The following is a 21,973-nucleotide window of genomic DNA, read 5'->3' as shown; positions in this document are numbered from 1 at the left end:
CTGTAGAGGTCACAATTTTTATCCAATTTTGATGAAACTTGAAATGCATGTTTATAACCCAAAGATCTTTGTTCCTTTCGATATTTGAGCATATCGGATCGTAACTTCCTGGATTATGATCCCTGATTGGTTGAAAAATCGCATTTTTAGCTTGTGGATTCTCTAGAGGTCACAATTTTTTTTCCGATTTTAAAAAACGTTTAGTTCACCATTGCAGATCACCATTCCACCATAATGAAGGTTGAATTGGAATTTCTGGAAAATCGAAATGAAGCTGCCCAACAAAATGTGGTCGCTAGCTCTTTGTATGCAAATTGTATATAAGTATATAATTCAAAGGTTATGGGCCCTCTAGAGGTCACAATTTATATCCAATTTTGATGAAACTTAAAATTTATCTTTATATTCCAAAAATCTCAGTCCCTTTTGATATTTGTGCATTTCAGACCATAACTTTCTGGGTTATGGCCCCTGATTGTACAAAAAATCTTTTTTGTTTTTAGCTTGTTCTCTATCCATCTCTTGCAAAATGTGGGCGTATCCTGCCTGGCAGCCGTTGATTTTGATTGTAAATGTATCTCGTAATACAATATTGTCACAGTTTTCCATTTTACCCCAGATGACAGAATTGTGGGTATTATTATGTTTCATAGTCTGGCAACCTATTTTTGGTTTCATGAAAATTATAATAATTGCCATGCAGTAAATTACAAGCCCAGGGAAGAAAAAGAAAGCACTGCTGCAATAAATTGATCAATTAATATTATTATGTTACAGTTTATCAGGTATTGAAGAGAGTTGAGATCTTTGATGATTGAAACAAGATAGTGGACTCTATAATTACAATGATAGTCATACAAATAGCTGATAAGAATACATACTGGGTGTATGTAATATACCATCTAGGTCTATCTTACTAGGTTTTCAATAATAATTTATTATCTTTCTTAAAAAGAAAAAAAGCACGAACCCTATTATAGTATAATCCATTGTTAAACCTTTGCTGAAATACACAAATGTGTATATTCAATACAGCTTGATTTCAGTCAGACTGTATTTTATGATCATTTGACAGCGATAAAAAAATATGCTATTCATTCAAGATTTTTTTTTTTTAAACATTTTATAGACATTAGAATAGCCTCTCTCAAATATTTTGGATGAATTGAAGAAAATAATAATACGATTTTGAAAAGTGTTCCTTTGAGAATTGCTTTTCAACCTCTGTATGTCCACATTGTATGTCTGTTACACAAAATTGCATCGTGATGTATTGATACTGATCTATATTTCATTATTGTTGCAAAATTATTATTTAATTAAAGTTACAAATATTTATACTGTTTCACATCAGTCGTATAAACTTAACAATAAATAAAGTACACATATCTTTAAAAATAATAATGACAATTTTAGTGCAATTTACTGGGATAATTTTTAACATTTAATAAGTAAAGTAACAGTCTATAACAGGTAATTTGAACAAAGGTTCAATAGTTTGATAATAAATAGCATGGCCATTATATACAAGTAAGCTTGCGTAATTGAAATATGACATACATGTAAAAAACATTTTAATACATTATTTGGTTTTAAATGTGAAGGGTTTAGAGCCTTTATATTAAAGGAGCTAAGTCGCTAATATTTGGGACCTAGAAATTGACACAAATGGGTCGCAACGCATACAATAATGTAATATGAATGTATATAAATTGATTTACATTCAATCGTTTCTGTTTTTACTGTAATTTCTAACCAGTTAGGTTCGGCGAAATACGCCAGTATTCTCAATCGAATTTCAATCTATAGCGTTGGTTTTTCCAGTCTACGCCGATAGTATTTATTGGGCATGCTCTCCAGATAAGAATATAGCGTCACCGTTTGACATGACTTGTGGAATATGCCTAGCCTCGTTTTTCGAGTCCCTTATTACAAATAGCGCTGAAACGCATTATGGTACACGATTCGTGTACCAATTCTAAAATGTTTATTTTGTCTTAAATATTTGATATCAGAAGATTATCTTTTCCCAGTAAGATCACAACATCAATGTTGATTTAAAGCGACAAATAAATCGTGTTTTCAATGTCAAAGATTTTGGATGATAGTGGGTTAGAGACTTAGCTACTTTAAACTGTGCTAATGTAGATGGACATATGCCATGCAGTGCATTGAGGCGAATTTTGCACAGACAGCACTTCTTCTGGATACTATTCATCAAGGATTCTTTTACGTGCATACATGTATGTGTGTACAGGACATGGGTTTTATACGCTCACATTTTCATGGGCGTTTTTAGCATGTGGACCCTATAGAGGTCACAATTTTTATCCAATTTTGTTGAAACTTCAAATGGAGGTTTATAAACCAAAGATCTCGGTTCCTTGTGATATTTATCGCACTCCTATAGAGGTCACAATTTTTATCCAATTTTGTTGAAACTTCAAATGGAGGTTTATAAACCAAAGATCTCGGTTCCTTGTGATATTTGCACATATTGAATTGTAACTTCCTGAATTATGGCCGCTGATTGTATGAAAAATCGCGTTTTTAGCTTGTGGACCCTATAGAAGTCATAATTTTTAAACGATTTAAAAAAAAACGTTTTAGTATATCATCATTTCACACAAAGGACAGCTGCGTTCGAATTTGTGGACCCTATAGAGGTCATAATTTTTATCCGATTTAAAAAAACGTATTATTATATCACCGTTACACCCTAAGGACAGCTGAGTTCGAATTTCGTGAAAATCAGCCCAAAACTGACAGAAAAAATGGCCGCCCTTCGTTCTCAAATGTGGTTTTTCTTTGAACTTGGAATACTTATTCCTTATACCCTAAGCCGGCAACTATTGATGTTGTCATTTCAATAACAGTGTGGTACCTATTTATATTGTTCCATATCTGACCCCCAGGGGGAGAGCCACTCTAATTTTTATACGCCCACATTTTCATGTGGACGTATATTGTCATCACACCTGTCCGTCCGTCCGTCCGTCCGTCCGTCCACAATTGTTTGTGAACAGTCTACAGGTCACAATTTTTATCCGATTTCAATGTTGAAATATAGGTTTATCAGTATTATCACCCTAAGATCTCTGTTCCTTTCGATATTGGCATCTATAGGACTGTAACTTCATGGATTATGGCCCCTGATTGTACGAAAAATCACGTTTTTAGCTTGTGAACACTGTAGAGGTCCAAATTTTTATCTGATTTAGTTTAAACTTGAAATGTATGATTATAACCCAAAGATCTCGGTTCCTTTCAATATTCGCACATATCGGAACGTAACTTCCTGAATTATGGCCCCTGATTGTACGAAAAATCGCGTTTTTAGCTTGTGGGCCCTATAGAGGTCATAATTTTTATCCGATTTAAAAAAACGTATTATTATATCACCGTTAAACCCTAAGGACGGCTGAGTTCGAATTTCGTGAAAATCGGCCCAAAACTGACAGACAAAATGGCCGCCGTTCGTTCTCAAATAGAGTAAAAATATGGTATATCAAGGTTCTGGACCCTATAGAGGTCACAGTTGAAACTTGAAATGTAAGTTTATAACCCAAAGATCTTGGTTCCTTTCGATATTCGCGCATATCGGACCGTAACTTCCTGAATTATGGCCCCTGATTGTACGAAAAATCACGTTTTTAGCTTGTGGACCCTATAGAGGTCATAATTTTTATCAAATTTAAAAAAACGTTTTATTATATCACCGTTACACCTAAGGACGGCTGAGTTCAAATTTCGTGAAAAACGGCCCAAAACTGACAGACAAAATGGCCGCCCCTCGTTCTCAAATAGCGTAAAAATATGGTATATCAAGGTTGTCGACCCTATAGAGGTCACAATTTTTATCCGGTTTTGTTGAAACTTGAAATGTAAGTTTATAACCCAAAGATCGTGGTTCCTTTCGATATTCCCGCATATCGAACCGTAACTACCTGAATTATGGCCCCTGATTGTATGAAAAATCAAGTTTTTAGCTTGTGGACCTCATAGAGGTTATAATTTTTATCCGATTTAAAAAAACGTTCTAATATATCCCATGATGGCCGAGTTTCAATTTTGTGAAAATCGGCCTAAAACTCACAGACAAAATGGCTGCCCTTCGTTCTCAAATAGCGTAAAACTATGGTATATCAAGCTTATGGACCCTATAGAGGTCATAATTTTTATATGCCCACATTGAAATGTGGTCATACATTGTCATCGCCCCCGTCCGGCAGTCCGGCGTCCACAATTGCTTGTGGACGCTCTAAATTTATACACAGTGTTTAAGGTCATGAGACGAAGAAGTCTATTGATTTTCAGCGATTTCCGATAATTACTGCCAAAGTTATGGCCCATGATCACCTCAAAAAATCTTGTGGACACTCTAAAGGTCAAAGTTAATATCCAATTAACTTTAAGTTTGTACACAGTGTTTAAGGTCATTAGACAAAGAAGCCTATTGATTTTCAGCGATTTCCTGTAATTACTGCCAGAGTTATGGCATTAGATCACTTTGAAAAATCTTGTGGACGCTCATGAGACGAAGAAGCCTATTGATTTTCAGCGATTTCCGATAATTACTGCCAGAGTTATGGCCCTTGATCACCTCAAAAAATCTTGTGGACACTCTAAAGGTCAAAGTTAATATCCAATTAACTTTAAGTTTGTACACAATGTTTAAGGTCATGAGACAAAGAAGCCTATTGATTTTCAGCGATATCCGATAATTACTTCCAGAGTTATGGCCCTTGATCACTTTGAAAAATCTTATGCACGCTCTAGAGGCTAAAGTTAATATCCGTTTGACTTTAAATTTATGCACAGTGTTTAAGGTCATGAGACGAAGAAGCCTATAGATTTTCAGCAATTTCGTATAATTACTGCCAGAGTTATGGCTCTTGATCACTTTGAAAAATCTTGTGGTCGCTCTAGAGGTCAAAGTTAATATCCGATTAACTTTAAATTTATACACAGTGTTTAAGGTCATGAGACGAAGAATCCTATTGATTTTCAGCGATTTCCGACAATTACTGCCAGAGTTATGGCCCTTGATCACTTTGAAAAATCTTGTGGACGCTCTAGAGGCTAAAGTTAATATCCGATTGACTTTAAATTTATACACAGTGTTTAAGGTCATGAGACGAAGAAGCCTTTTGATTTTCAGCGATTTCCTGTAATTACTGCCAGAGTTATGGCATTAGATCACTTTGAAAAATCTTGTGGACGCTCTAGAGGTCAAAGTTAATGTCCGATTGACTTTAAATTTATACACAGTGTTTAAGGTCATGAGACGAAGACGTCTATTCATTTTCAATAATTACTTCCAGAGTTATGGCCCTTGATAACTTCAAAAATCTTGTGGACGCTCGAGAGGCCAAAGTTATTATCCGATTGACTTTAAAATTATACGCAGTGTTTATGGTCATAAGACGAAGAAGCGTATAGATTTTCAGCAATTTCCGATAATTACTGCCCTTGATCACTTAAAAAAATCTTGCGGATGCTCTTGTGGCCAAAGTTAATATCCGATTGACTTTAAATTTATACACAGTGTTTGAGGTCATGAGACAAAGAATCCTATTGATTTTCAACAATTTCCGATAATTGCTGCCAAACTTATGGCCCTTGATCACTTTGAAAAAACTTGTGACGCTCTAGAGGCTAAAGTTATCATCTGATTGACTTTAGATTGATAAATACTTCATGAGTTGTTACTCTTAATCAGATTTTAGTGTACTATATATGTTTCATTACCAAAAAAAGTAAAAAATATGCGACAACACTTGTTGACTGCCCGGACGATTTAGCTGCTGTGGGCGTATGTTTCGTTGCCTGGCAACCTATCTTTATCCGATTTTGTTGAAACTTGAAATGTAATTTTATTACCCAAAGATATTCACGCATATCTGATAGTAACTTCCAGAATTATGGCGCATTTCAGACCATAAATTTCTGGATTATGGCCCTTGATTGTACAAAAAATCCTGTATATTTTTAGCTTGTTCTCCATCCATCCTTTGCAAATTGTGGGCGTATCCTGCCTGGCAGCCGCTGGTCTTCTGATTTTGATGAAACTTGAAATTTAAGTTTATAACCCAAAGATCTTGGATCCTTTCGATATTCGCGCATATTGGATAGTAACTTCCTGAATTATGGCCCCTTGATTGTACGAAAATCATGTTTTTAGCTTGAGGTCCATGTAGAGGTGACAATTTTTATCCGATATTCGCACACATCGGACCGTAACTTCCTGAATTATGGCACCTGATTGTAATGAAAATCGCGTTTTTTAGCTTGTGGACCCTATAGCAGTCATAATTTTTATCCGATTTAAAAAACGTTTGAATATATCACCGTTACACCCTAAGGATGATTGAGTTCGAAATTTGTAAAAATCGGACCAAAACTGACAGACAAAAGGGCCGCCCCTCGTACTCAAATAGCGTAAAAATATGGTATATCAATGTTGTGGACCCTCTAGAGGTCACAATTTTCTTCTGATTTTGATGAAACTTCAAATGTAAGTTTATAACCCAAAGATCTTGGATGCTTTTGATATTCGCGCATATCGGATAGTAACTTTCTGAATTATGGCCCCTTGATTGTATGAAAAATTGCGTTTTTAACTTGAGGTCCCTCTAGAGGTCACAATTATTATCCGATTTAAAAAAAAAACGTTCAAGTATACATTGTATCACCGTTACACCGTAATAGTTCGCATTTCGTGATAATCAGACCAAAACTGCCAGACAAAATGGCTGCCCCTCGTAAACAATTAGTGTAAACATCTGGTATATCAAAGTTATGGACCCTCTAGATGTCACAAATTTGATCTGATTTTGATGAAACTTGAAATGCATGTTTATAACCCAAAGATCTTGGTTCCTTTCGATATTCGGGCATATCAGATCACAACTTCCTGAATTATGGCCCCTGATTGTATGAAAAAACATGTTTTTCGCTCTTGGTTCCTATAGAGGTCACAATTATTATCCGATTCAAAAAAACGTTCAAATATATCACTATTACACCGTAATTTTGATTGAGTATGAATATCATGAAAATCTGACCAAAACTGCCGGAAAAATTTGACGCCCCTCGTATGCAAATAGTGTAAACATCTGGTATATCAAGGTTGTAGATCCACTGGAGGTCACAATTTTGATCCAATTTTGATGAAACTTCCCAAACATCTTGGTTCCTTTCGATATTTGCGCATATTGGATCGAAACTTCCTGAATTATGGCCCCTTGATTGTATGTAAAATCGCGTTTTTAGCTTGGGGGTCCCTCTAGTGGTCACAATTATTATCCGATTTAAAAAACGTTCGAATGTATCACCGTTTCGCTGTGATGTTTGATGAGTTTGAATTTCGTGAAAATTGGGCCAAAACTGCCGGACAAAATGGCCGCCCCTCGTATGCAAATAGTGTATAGGATCTGGTATATCAAGGTTGTGACCCTGTAGAGGTCACAATTTTGATCCAATTTTGATGAAAGTTGAAATACATGTTTATAACCCAAAGATCTTGGTTCCTGAATTATGGCCCTTGAATGTACAAAAAATCATGTTTTTATCCGATTTTGATGAAACTTAAAACATATCTTTATATGCCAAAGATCTCAGTCCCTTTTGATATTTGCGCATTTCAGACCATAACTTTCTGGATTATTGTCCCTGATTGTACAAAAAATCCTGTTTGTTTTTAGCTTGTTCTCTATCCATCTCTTGCAAAATGTGGGCTTATCCTGCCTGGCAGCTGCTGGTTTCACCAAACTGTCCACACTTTTTGTCAGCGCAACAGAGGCAACAGTTTTCATCAGATTTTTTAAACTTTCAGTAAGTTTGAATTAGAATCCGATTAACATTTTTAAAGTTATGTCCCTTTTTGCTGAAACCTGTCCACACTTCTTTAATGCTTGTCAGCACAGAAGCGGCCAAAATTTTGACAGGAAACTTATATTATAAGACAAGGATCTCTATTTCTTTTTGTCAAAATTGAATAAATATTTTTAGAATTATGACCCTTTTTGCTGAAACCTGTTCATAGTAGTAATGCTTGTCAGCACAAATGATAAAGACCAGAATGGATATGATGGGGAAGTGCTTTTTCTGAAACCTGTTTATAGTTGTATTGCTTGTCAGCACAAATTATACCGATCAGAATTTTTGGAAACTTTCAGGACACTTGTGCAAGGATATGATGGGGAAGTGCTTTTTCTGAAATTTGTCTGAGTTGTTTAACTTATTTAAAGGACTTATGAAGAAAATTAGGATGTTAAAGTCTCATTTCCTTTCATTATCATGCTTTTTTACTGCTTGCTGGTGGGCATATATGTTTCATTGCCTAGCAACCTGTGCTTTTCTTAACTGAAACACACCATTAGCAATGGGCTAACTCATTTGTAGAATACGTGGCATGATATAAAATTTATCAGACATAACAAAATCAATTCCCACTGTAGATGTGTGGGTTGGCAGGCTTATTTTATTATTCTTGTCAGAAACCATTGTTTTTCGATAAATATTGAGATGATGATTTCTACTACCTCAAATATTCTAGTCTCCTTACGCATCACTAAGTCTCTAGATGTCTTGACTTCTAATGTCAGAAGTCAGACACTAAATGTCGTTAAGTCTTTTGTATTATACATGTACATGTAAGGCAACTACATGTATATGTCTTGCAGCATATTTTATTGGAATCTTATTGGTTTCTCGTCGGTTGTGAAGTGTGTGTTTCCTCTTAGGAAGTTGCTGTAAAGATGTATCTCAGGGGCATTCTTGACTTGCCCAAACTTTGATCATATTTACATGATTCTGAAAGATTACCATTGAATGAATTATATGAAATTCAAATAAAATGTGATCTAATGCAATTTATAAAGTTCTGAGTTTAGCAACAGAATTTGACTTGTGCATGTATATGTAAAAAATTAACATAATTTCTCAATTTGTCTGAAAGTGAAATGATGGAACATTGAATCGAACATAAAATAATTGATTATCAATTCACACGCACACATGTATTGTAATTAAAATGCGTATTAGACACAGATTTTATGTGAATAGATACAGAAAGAAAGTATTATTATTATTAAAATATTACTGAATTTTTTCTGTTCATCATATTTACGAAAATAATTTTAGTTGTTACATTACTAAAGAGTTTATGAATGGGCATAACTGCTTTATAGACTTTATAAAATACATGTACGTTAGAACTTTAGCTGAGATAAATCAGTGTGTCAAAAACTAGTAGAAAATGCACTATAATTTTACATAGAGAAAATTATCATGGCAAACTGGTAAATGTCATTCCCTAATGGAGTTGTAAGAAATCTGGAAACAAGTGAAGAACTGATCTTCAAATTCATACCATAAAATTGAAAACAAATGTATTATGTAATGTTTAGGTGATGAATTTGAATGAATACATCCTACTGTAAGGGATTTGGACCTTTCTAAAATCGCATAGTATGATAGCCATACAGAAGATTATTACTGACCAAAATTGGTGACATGGTTAACAAAAAGTTGTCATAATGTGTAGAGCGCGATTTTAAGGGAATACGCTACATTTTACTATAAGGGACTTGGATCTCAAAATTGGTCTCTGGGGACCAACAACAAAAAATCCTCACAAACAAAAGTATAAATTTGACAGGTATTTGGATGGGATTTGTTGCTCAAAATGTTCCTTGATGAGATATCCTACAGTAAAACTTTGTTCAAATTGATTTGAACAGCAATGTTAATTTTAATCTACCGTTGGCAAAAATGTTTCTAAGAATGGTTGGGAAGTGGCAATAAATGTGGTGTCCTTGAAAGAATAAAGATTCAGCACCTTTCACATGGTTTAGTATATGAATTATCCTATCTTTTCCCATCTTTACCCCTACGCGCAAGCGAATTATGTAAATAAAATTAAAACCATATGTTAGTCCCGAAATGACCTAGTTTGTGTCGAGTGGACGTTAAACCCCATTTCTCTCTCTCTCTTTCCCATCTTTACCTGTATTCCCTCTTCTTTACGATCAATAATCGTTTGATAGAGAGGTCTATTAAAGTCTGGGAGAGATTGGGTTAAAAGTAGTTTAGTGGTAATATTCTTTGACAAAATCCAGACTGTAGTAGATTATCTCACTGATTAGAGCCATTTTACATTAATCATCTCGCACTTAATGATATTCTAACAATTACAGGTATTAATAGAACTAAAGAACATGTATTTGTAAAACTAAAGAACATAATTTACCTTTCTGTCTAAATCACAGTGACAATATGGATTTTAAGTACTGCTACTTCTAAATTATATATGTCCTTAGTATTGCTACTTCTAAATTAGTTCATCCAGATTTTCCGGCGTGGTTCTCCCTTGTCAGTGGTGAAGGACGGAGGGGCTGACAAGGAAAGCTGTCTAGTCGTTCGGAAGGGATGAAAAACCGAGGTCCCATGTACACATTGGCGTGCACGTAAAAGATCCCTTGACAGTTGGAATTTGATATAAGAGTAGGCCGTAGTGCCACTGTCCGGGCAAAATTTCCCTCATAGCACACTGTATGGCGTATGCCCGTCTTCATTAGCCCAGTTCGGAGTAAAACAGTAGGAAGTTAAACCCCATTTCATTTCATTTCATTTACTTCTAAATTAGATATTTCCTTATTTAAAAGGGGAGGGGGGGAATGCAAGAGAACCGGGGTGTAAAATAGACCGAGGTCCAGCTTGCAGTACCTTCAGCTTTTCAGTGAAGTACCTCTGGCCTAAATAATTGAATTGTTAGAATCATATATATTCCCATTTGTAGTCCTAGTGTTTAAACAGAAACACTGAATTTACTCTTTGTAAATAAAAAAAGAACAATGACCTTGATGCCAGAAGCCATGCAGAAAATGCTTATGTTCGTAGCACAGAAAACAACTAGGCTTGGATTGGTTGAACATTGTTTGCAGACAGATAAGTCAATAGTAATTTGGTAGGGTAGTACTACAGACACATACTATCATGGCTACAAGGGCTGGCTGAAAAGTTCTAAGCCTACTTGTATCTGTAAAAGACCTGTACAAAGTTCATGGTTTCCATTTATTTTTACATAGTCGCCTTCGAGGTGTACACACTTTTGCCAACAATCTTGCAAAGTCCGGATGCCGGTCAGGAAGATAATTTCTTCAACCGCCCTAAAAAAGTTGTTCACAGCGGACATGACGTCATCATTACTAGGAAAATGACAACCGGCTAGTTCCTATTTATACGCCCACATGGAAACGTGGTCGTATATATTGCCGTCGCACCCGTCTGTCCGTCCATCGTCCACAATTTCTTGTGAACATTGTACAGACTACATTTATCATCTGATTGTTTTGAAATTGATATATGTTGTTTGCATTAGTGAGATGAAGAATCCTATTTAATTTCAATAACTTTCGTTAATTTCTTCTGGAGTTATGGCCCTTGTTTCAATTTGTTGCACCTTGTGAACACTCTAACGACAAAAGTTATCAACCGATCTGTATGAAATTTATATGCATCATTTATATTAGTAAAACAAAGAAGCATATTGAATTTCAGCAATTTCCGTTAATTACGTCTATAGTTATGGCCCTTGTTTCACTTTGTTGAATCTTGTGAATGTTCAAATGACAACAGTTATCATCCGATCTGTTTGAAATTGATATGCATCATTTAAATTAGTGAAATGAAGAAGCCTATTGAATTTCAGCAATTTACGTTAATTTCTTCTGGAGTTATGGCCCTTGTTTCACTTTGTTGCACCTTGTGAACGCTCTAACAACAAAAGTTATCAACCGATCTGTATGAAATTTATATGCATCATTCAAATTAGTAAAACAAAGAAGCCTATTGAATTTCAGCAATTTCTGTTAATTACATCTAGAGTTATGGCCCTTGTTTCACTTTGTTGAATCTTGTGAACGCTCTAATGACAACAGTTATCATCCTATCTTTCTGAAATTGATATGCATCATTTAAATTAGTGAAACAAAAAATCCTATTGAATTTCAGCAATTTCCGTTTATTACATCTAGAGTTATGACCCTTGTTTCACTTTATTGAACCTTGTGAACGCTCTAACGTCAACAGTTATCTCCTAATCTTTGTGAAATTTATATGCATGATTTAAATTGGTGAAACAAAGAAGCCTATTTAATTTCAATAATTTCTGTTCATTACGTCTAGAGTTATGGCCCTTGTTTCACTTTATTGAACCTTGTGAACGCTCTAAAGCCAAAAGTTAGCATCCGATCTTTCTGAAATTTATATATGCATTATTTAAATTAGCGAAATAAAGAAGCCTATTGAATTTCAGCAATTTCCGTTTATTACGTCTAAGAGTTATGGCCGATCTTTCTGAAATTTATATTTGCATTATTTAAATTAGCGAAATGAAGAAGCCTATTGAATTTCAGCAATTTCCATTTATTACGTCTAAGAGTTATGGCCTTTGTTTCACTTTATTGAACCTTGTGAACACACTAACGTCAAAAGTTATCACCTAATCTGTGTGAAATTTATATGCATGATTTAAATTGGTGAAACAAAGAAGCCTATTGAATTTCAGCAATTTCCATTTATTACATCTAAGAGTTATGACCCTTGTTTCACTTTATTGAACTTTGTGAACCCTTTAACGTCAAAAGTTATCACCAAATCTTTGTGAAATTTATATGCATGATTTAAATTGGTGAAACGAAGAAGAAGCCTATTGAATTTCAGCAATTTCCGTTTATTACATCTAAGAGTTATGGCCCTTGTTTCACTTTATTGAACCTTGTGAACGCTCTAAAGCCAAAAGTTATCATCCGATCTTTCTGAAATTTATATATGCATTATTTAAATCAGTGAAATGAAGAAGCCTATTGAATTTCAGCAATTTCCGTTTATTACATCTAAGAGTTATGGGCCTTGTTTCACTTTATTGAACCTTGTGAACGCTCTAACATCAATAGTTATCTGCCGATCTGTATGAAATTTACATGCGTCATTTAAATTAGTGAAGAGAAAAATCTTATTGAATTTCAGCAATTTCCGTTTATTACTTCTAGAGTTATGGCCCTTGTTTCACTTTGTTCAACCTTGTTAATGCTCGATTGATGAAAGTTATCATCTGATATGTATGAAATTTATATGCATAATTTCTAGAGTTATGGCTGTTGTGAACCTTGTTAACGTTTGAATGACAAAAGTGATCAACTGATCTGTATGAAATTTATATGCATTATTTAGATTAGTAAAACGAAAAAGCCTGTCAAATTTCAACAATTTCTGTAGATTACTTCAAGAGTTGAGACCATTGTTTCAGTTTGTAGAACCTTGTGAACCCTCAAATGGCAAAAATTATAATCTGATCTGTATGGAACTGTCTTGTAAAGACCCCCCAATTACCCACAAAGGAATAAATATGCGACAACCTTTGTCGACCGCTTGGGCGATTTAGCTGCTGTGGGCGTATGTTTCATTGCCTGGCAACCTATCTTTGGAAAAAGGTGGAAGTCTGACAGGGCCGAATCTGACCGAATTATTATCAGGATCTGCTTCAAATTGGGGATAACATTTCTGATCCGCAGTCAAGAGCTTTGGCACCAATGTTGCAGAAACTTGTTGACGACAATGTGCTCAACCCTGAGAGATGCCCAAAACACTAGCAATATCTTGAGTGGTCAATCGTTGATCAGCCATCACCCGGTAATGTTTTCTTGAATGGTTGCTGTTGATGGCCTTACAGAGTGAGGGTCATCGTCAAGGCTCTCTATGCCACACTTAAATTCTGCATCCCACTCCTTTACTGTGGAAAAGGAAGAGGCAGGTTTTGTCTCAAATATTGATCTTATTTTGAGAACCATGATTTAACTTTATACTTAAGTCAATTCAGAAATTCTATTTTTTGTTACCGACCAGCAATGATTTCCAATGGGCTAATGCTTCTTTAAATTTGTTTGACTATTGACATTGAATTGATATTGGATGTGGAATAATGTTTTCCTTTTAACTGATGTTATTTTAAGAGTTGAAAAAAAAAGATTCACTGATTAAATGAAAAATGAACATGGATTATTAATTTTATGCTTATCTGTTGTTATGGTACTTACATCCCACTTCTACTCGTTGCCACTGGCAACCTTTGATAAAACTGTCCTGTTTATTTTCAATACACGGATACTTTTATACCGTTTTAGATACCTATCAAGCAATAAGTAGCCGACGTTTAGTCCGACCCAGATCGCAATTGATAACGATGGCTCTATACAATGCACAAGGATAATGTACATGAAACAACTAGTCAAAATCATAGTAACAAAACAAAATGGGGGGGAACTACATGGCAGTTCAAAAACATATACAATGACATTAAATTAACATAACAACATATTACAAAAATCAATTATTATACATATCAATTGGCATCTATTTCATAATTTGGTTTGATTTATATTAATATGCAAAATATATAAATTAGAATATTAAATAATTATTTTAATTAATTGTGATGATAGAAGGCGCAGTTCTCTTGCTGGACACTTCACAGGCATTGAAAATAAGCAGGATGAAAAAAAAACGCCTAGAAAGTCATAAACTTTATTACAAATAAATTTCAACGGAAGAACCATCCGCCGATGTATACTTTCACCAGGAATGACCCACGTTTCGCATTTCCTTTACACTACATTTAATAATATCGCAGTCCTCTACGCCATAGACAAGTTGTTTTGACGATGTGGTCTAAACAAACACATGATTGTTTTACGTTCAGAGTATCATAGCAAGACACACGTGTAAATACTACTCAGGTCGTCTCTCCACTGCGAAATCATTCTACCATGAAATGTAACGTGAGGCTCAGAAAGGGATAAATAATGAAAGAGCAGAAAGTATTTGTCACTTTTCGGTTGAAATGACTCGATAATAAATACTATTTTTCACATTTTGCTTCACAATACTCATAGAAATGTGATGTAAGTAACTTATTAGCACCTTTCCTCGGTGTATCGGTGAATATCAGGACAGTTTTGGTCGGGAGCCGCCACAGCTGGGCCCCTCGACCAAAACTGTCCTGATATTCACCGATACACTGAGGAAAGTGTGCTTATAACTACTACATATCTGTAACGTTGATACAAATATCTTCATTACTGAAAAAATATGAAATGTTATCAAAGCATCTATATTGAGACGAGATAAATTTAGAAATGAAATAAGTATAAGATAAAATTCAGTGTAAATTAATTGTGTCCAGACTTGTGTGCATACAGTTAACCTGTAAAGTAGGAAATAAGTTAAAGGGACATTCCACTTTGTATTTTTGTAAAATAAAGAAGTGTGATCTAGTTCGGTGATGAATGTCTTGACGAAGTTCCATAATATACATTTTCTGTTTAGTCTAAGCAGAAATATGCAATTTCTGCTCAGGCTATGTATAGAGATAAACAATTTTACTGCCAGATGCCTTTTAAAAAGATAAATGTGCAAGTAATAAATGAGTGTTATCTATTAATTTTGGTAGTGAAGAGGGAGACATCAACCTCACTGTAGGCTTTTTATACGCCCACATTTTCATGTGGACGTATATTGTCGTCGCCCCTGTCCGTCCATCCATCCACAATTGTTTGTGAACAGTCTACAGGTCACAATTTTTATCGATTTCAATGAAACTTGAAATATAGGTTTATCACCCTAAGATCTCGGTTCCTTTCGATATTGGCATGTATCGAACTGTAACTTCATGGATTATGGCCCCTGATTGTACGAAAAATCGCGTTTTTTGCTTGTGAACACTATAGAGGTCACAATTTTTATCCGATTTTGTTGAAACTTGAAATGTAAGTTTATAACCCAAAGATCTCGGTTCCTTTTATATATTTGCGCATATCGGACCGTAACTTCCTGAATTATGGCCCTTGATTGTACGAAAAATTGCGTTTTTAGCTTGTGGACTCTATAGAGGTCATAATTTTTATCCGATTTAAAAAACTGTATTATTATAGGCGTTTTTGTGAGTCGATTAGATTAGGTTTTGATTTGCTAGTACGATTTGGTATGATTTCGATTTGATTAGCTATGGTCCACAAATGTGAAATTTGATAATTACGATTTGGTAAGATGGCTGCCATCACTGACACCGATCAGAAAAAAAAATTGTCTCTGCTAATTATTGATGACTTGTTAAAGACAAATGAAGGTTATATACGCAAAAAAGGAAAAATGGTCGCCGTTAGAAACAATCTCCTATGTCCAACAAGTTCAAGTATATTTTTGAAAACTGAAGTGGCAAAACATGTTAACCCTCTCGTTACGTAAGCGCCCGAAACCGCCCGTAACGTCCTGTACGGGATCGCCCGATGTCGCCCGAAATGACGGTCGGTAAAACTCGGTAATTTTCCACTCGGAACAAAACTCTCACGTGACTAACGACAACTGGAGTGTACTGTAAACATAGCAGTATTCAAAATGGCGGCCTCCGTGAAATTTTTTATATTGAAGAGTTTTGTGTAAAAATGAAGGTTTTTCGTTGAATTTTTGAATGGCGTCATCGGATTCAGACGGCGATTTTAATGGATTCGATTCTTATGACGTTGAATGTGCCGAATTGAAGCAAAAAGAGGTAATAAATGACCGTGAATTGGATGATAATTTTGACGATGAAAGTGACATTGAAATTGAACAAGGACTGGAATACGATTCGTCTGGAGAGTCTAGCAGCGAAAATGATGACTTTGAGGACATATTAAATAGGGACGATCTCGAATGGAGTCAGATTACTCGCAAGGTAATTATCAAACGTTTTTCGGCAAAACAAGGACCGACTAATTTTCCAAATGTAGGTCAGATTGACATGGTTGATGGCGCCGGAGATGGTTCCAAGTTGCCTCCAGCTTCCGCATATTTTGATCAGTTGATTCCTAATACTTTTTGGGAGACATTGAAATTAGAGACAAACCGTTATTCATCTCAAAATGGACGTGATGTAAATATATCAGTGAGTGAACTGAAAACTTTTATAGGTATTACAATGCTGATGGGGTTGATTGTTTTGCCGTCCCTGAAACAATATTGGTCGTCGGACCCCTCGTTGAACAGTGACTTCATAAGGAAGTGCATGTCTCGTGACAGATATTTTGCAATTCAAAGAGATTTGCATCTCACCGATTCTACTAAACAGCCAGCTAAGGGTGCAGATGGTTTTGATCGTTTGTATAAAGTAAGACCCATGATAGACATGTGCAAAAAATCTTTTAGAGAACAATATGATCCCCCACAAAATATAAGTATTGATGAGGGTATGGTTAAGTATAAGGGTCGCCTCGGATTTGTACAATACATGCCCATGAAACCCACGAAAAGAGGTATAAAAGTTTGGATTGCTGCTGCGTCTGATACAGGTTACGTACATGCCTTCAATGTTTACACTGGCAAAAGCCTCGACGGAGTACAAGAAAAAAATCTTGGACACAAGGTTGTTATGGACCTTATGGAAACCATGTTATACGAGTATCGACATGTTTACTTCGATAATTTTTTCACTAGTATTGATTTGGCAATCGAACTCTTGAATAAAAAGACATACTGCTGTGGTACTATTCGGTCCAATAGGAAATACTATCCACTATCACATGTTCATAAACTTGCTAAAGGCAGTACCAAATTTATTCAAAGTAACAACTTGATCGCAACAGCATGGCAGGATAAAAAGACGGTGCACATTTTGTCTACGAACTGTGATGCTGAAATGTCGGTAGTACAACGCAGAACAAGAGCTGGAATTATTGAAAATGTTTCAAAACCACTTTGCATAATTAATTACAACAAATGTATGGGGGGAGTAGACTTGGGTGACCAGCTCCGCCAATACTATTCTTTTGGCCGTACAAGCCTAAAATGGTGGCGCTATTTGTTTTACTTTTTATTAAATGTTGCATGTGTAAACAGCTTTCTGATTTATAAGCTTCACATGAAAGCACTGGGTAAAACCCCAATGACTCAACTTGAATTTCGTCATTCGCTGGCTAAGTGTTTGATTGGTGGAGCAGTTTCTAAAAGTTACAGACGCACCCCAAAACGTAAATTAGAAAAACGTGTTCGATGAAAGCAACATATCTGGTCATTCGCTAGTTCATTTTTCTGGGCGCAAACGTGTGTGTGTTTTGTGCAGTGCCTCAGGAAAACGCGCACCAAGTGGTAGAGGGATCCAATCGTCATTCGGATGCAATATCTGTTCTGTTAATTTGTGTAAAACATGCTTTCCACTGTACCACGCATCTCAGTCAAAATAGACATTTGTAATACAGTAACAATGAACTTGGACCAAAGATTTGTTGATATTTTGCTGATTTTAAAATGGACTATGTTCTAGTTTTAATTTTTACTTTTTATTTATTTCAGAGTTATGTTACCCAGTTCACTTTTATGAAGTTTGAGTTCAGAAGTTTGAGTTCAGAAGTTTGAGTTAAAATTTAAAAAGTTTTGAGTTCAATTTACAAGTTTGAAAGATATACATGTACATGTATAAAGATGGTTTTATAAACTCTTTGGTGTTTCTCATTTTTTCCCCAGAATGTTTCTGGATATCTTCCTTCAGATACATGTATACAACAGATTTACCTAGTATAAATAACATAAATCCAATCCATTGAAGTCGCCGCCCGAATTTGATGATAGCACCCAGAAACTCAACAAAAAATTGTTTATTTTTGTATATTGAGCTTTTTCAATGGAATACATGTTAACACCATTAAGCCTTAAAAACTACAGCTTTGTACATTAATATTAAGTTAAATAAGTCAAGGTAAGCAAAATATGTCGACAACCTAACGGTTTCCTCCGTCGCAACAATCACAGTACGGTTGACGACTTTGTTACTCTTTTACTAAAATGGTTGCCATTTTTTTATTTACCATCAGATTTTCAAAAATATTGTACCATTGTGAAGGAAATTAAATTCTCCTTAAAATGAAATTAACTTGTCAGATTAATTTTGAACTTTGTAGCATTAAGTTTTTCTCCAAAGGTTATCTTGAAAAAAATTTCAAATTTTTTTTCAGATACATCTTATGATACATAAGTAGTGATGAGAGATGCATATTTCTAGTTGACTCCATTGGAAAGAGAATTCAATTTCCTTTCAGAAAATCATAACTTGTCTTCTTTGAAAGTTGATAGGTTTTGAGCTATAATCACATGAACATTTCGCATATTTTTTCGACGTTTTTTCTGAATATTGTCAGGATTTGGCGTCATACATTATAAAACTCACTAGTAATGAAAGGGTTAAAAGTGTCCTGAGAAAACCTAGGTTCGAGGAATATGTTGAAAAAACTGTAAATGAATACAGCCCAGAAGAATTTAGAAAGAGATTCCGATGTGAAAAATCAACATTTGATGTCATCATTGACTATATCCAACCGTTCATCAACTATTTGTATGTAAACTATGTCGAAATATCTGCTGAAAAACAACTATTAATATTTTTGTATTATGCGTCATCCCAACTGCCACTCATACGTATAGGAGATGTGTTTGGCGTATGTGAAGCTACCGTTTTTAAGATTGTTGGTAACTTATCAAAGATCGTGGTGGACCATGTTTTGCCAAAAGTCATAAGATGGCCATCTGGAGACAGGCTACAGGAAATAATTGAAGGATTTAAAAGGTTAAGAGGATTTCCCGGTGTTATTGGGGCATTAGATGGAACCCATGTTCCCATTAAAGCACCAAAAAAGTTTCCGGAGAACTACATCAATAGGAAAAAGTTTCCTAGCATTAATGTTATGGCTGTATGTGATCATGAAGGCTTTTTTACATCAGTATATGCAGGATGGCCCGGCTCGGCACATGATGCTAGAGTTTTTCAAAACTCTCCACTATATAGGGACTCGGAAGATATGACCGTTCGTCGAAAGTTATTTCCAGACAATTGTCATCTATTAGCGGACTCAGCTTATGCTCTAGAAGAACATGTTTTGGTGCCTTACAAAGATTTTGGCAATTTGTCAGACATTAAGAAAAGTTATAACTTTAAACATAGTTCAACGCGTATACGCATCGAGCATGCTTTTGGTATTCTAAAGGGTCGGTTTAGGCGACTAAAATATATTGATATGCATGATCATGACAGACTCATTCATTTTATAACTAGTTGCTTTGCTTTACATAATATATGTCTTCAGAATGAGACATCTCTAGATGACTATCTGCATGAAGGTCTAGCTGAAGAAGAGGCTGGTGATCAAAACGAGTATTTTGGTGATGATACACCTCAACCAAATGGTGAACAAAAACGCAATGCTATCAGCTTATTGCTTTTTATGTAATTTAATTTTTTATTGATGTTTTAATAACATAAATAAACTTTTAAATAAACAGACTATGTCTTTTTGAGTTAACAGAAAATAATAAATGCATAAAACTAGAATGCATAGTAATACCTAATAGTAGTAAACAAAAGTACTAAAAGAGACAATCTGTCTTCTCGTAAGTAAATTGTTCTTATGGTCGCACTTTAAAATTGATGACCATTCTCGCAGTTGTTGTTCCTCCGTTTGATAATAACTAAATTAACCTTTTCCAACCGGGGCAGTCTCTGCCTAACGTAAAATTAACAGTAAACTATAAATGATACAAAAATCAATAACATTATTCGTTTCGAATTGGAATATCCATAACCTACAACTTTTCGATAAGCTTTTTAAAAATATCAATTTTCGATTGCTCCAAGTCTAATCTTCTTCTTTCAATTTCCATAACCTCCTGATGTTCTTTATTCATGATTTCAATAATTCTTTCAGTGTCACCTTGTCTTTTTAATTCATTTTTTTCCAGGACTTGGAGAATTTCCGAATTTCGCTTTGTTAACCGTTTTCGTTTTTCCACCGGTGGAGTTGGTAATGGATTTCCTCTTATATCATCCTCGTTTGATATAAGTAGATCTGACTGATCATTGTCTGTAGCATCATCTGCCTGTGCTTCATTTGAATGCTCAATCGTGGAAGTCAATGGGTCACTCGACTGCTGAATTGTGGAGTTTGACAGGACTATGCGAGGTCGAACAAATGGTCGACAGCCAATATACTCATCCAGGTCATCATAATATTTGCAGTACTTAGGCTCAACCCCTGTTTTTTGATTATGTTTGACGCAATTCTTATATGGTGTTAAAATATTGTTCCATTTTAACTTTAGTTGAATCCATGTGTAACTGTATTTTACATCAGTTTTTTGCATTTCAGTTGCCATCAAAGCCCACACATTCTTTTTTGGTGTCTTCTTGTCATTCATTTTATTGTTGTACTTCTTGTGAAGCTTTATAAGCAAGCGGACAGCCCCTTCAGGCATTTCTCCCTTCTTTTTATTTTCAGCTCCAGAAGCACCTTCTGAAAGTTTTAAAAAAAAGACAGATTAACGTTGACTCTGCGAACACTTTATTTTATAGCCTATTAATAGATATCAAAATTATTCTGACTGATTGATTGATTTGTGTTTAACAACATGATATTATACTGCTCTGTTTATTAGGCTAAATTGGAAAAGCAATCAACTTGCAATGCTAGAAGTTTTGCCTGGTAGCTGGGATAACTTTCTACTTGCTTCCCAACTACATGTACCATGTTTTATTTCTTAACGTTCAGTCCTATATTTACATAGGTGAAACTCGGGTTATTATAGTCTCGTCCAAATGCCCAGTTTTTTTTCTAAAAATGTTTGCTGCCTAATCATTCGAAAGGGGGGGGGCGAGTTAAAAGTTTCTTATTTCCCATCCGGTACTGTACCAACCCAACCGGGTCGTGAGCAAATACCTTACCTAAGCTACCCCTAAAATTATATTTTAAAAATAGTCTTTATAGGTAATTAACAAATTTATTTGATAAAAAGCAAATATAACAAATAAAATACCTTCATGAATCTGAATATTTTCTCCCTTATCGGTGTTGCCATTTAAACCGGTATCAGGAACATTCGCTGCCAACAA

At 35.1% G+C, this 21,973-nt stretch overlaps 2 protein-coding genes across 2 annotated transcripts in view; both read left to right on the top strand.

Moving 5' to 3' along the window:
• Positions 1–21,973, top strand: part of LOC126814436 (protein prune homolog 2) — a 164,792-nt gene that overhangs the window by 6,453 nt on the left and 136,366 nt on the right. The window lies entirely within an intron of this gene.
• Positions 16,279–18,319, top strand: LOC130012303 (piggyBac transposable element-derived protein 4-like). The gene has a single exon (XM_056099900.1). The coding sequence runs from the start codon at positions 16,532–16,534 to the stop codon at positions 18,092–18,094; it is 1,563 nt and encodes a 520-aa protein (XP_055955875.1). The 5' UTR covers positions 16,279–16,531; the 3' UTR covers positions 18,095–18,319.

The sequence above is a fragment of the Patella vulgata genome, chromosome 3 (genome assembly GCF_932274485.2).
Source record: "Patella vulgata chromosome 3, xgPatVulg1.2, whole genome shotgun sequence".
NCBI classification, from domain to species: domain Eukaryota; kingdom Metazoa; phylum Mollusca; class Gastropoda; family Patellidae; genus Patella; species Patella vulgata.
The sequence above is the reverse complement of the archived record's forward strand: the minus strand, read 5'-3'. Positions and strand labels throughout refer to the sequence as shown.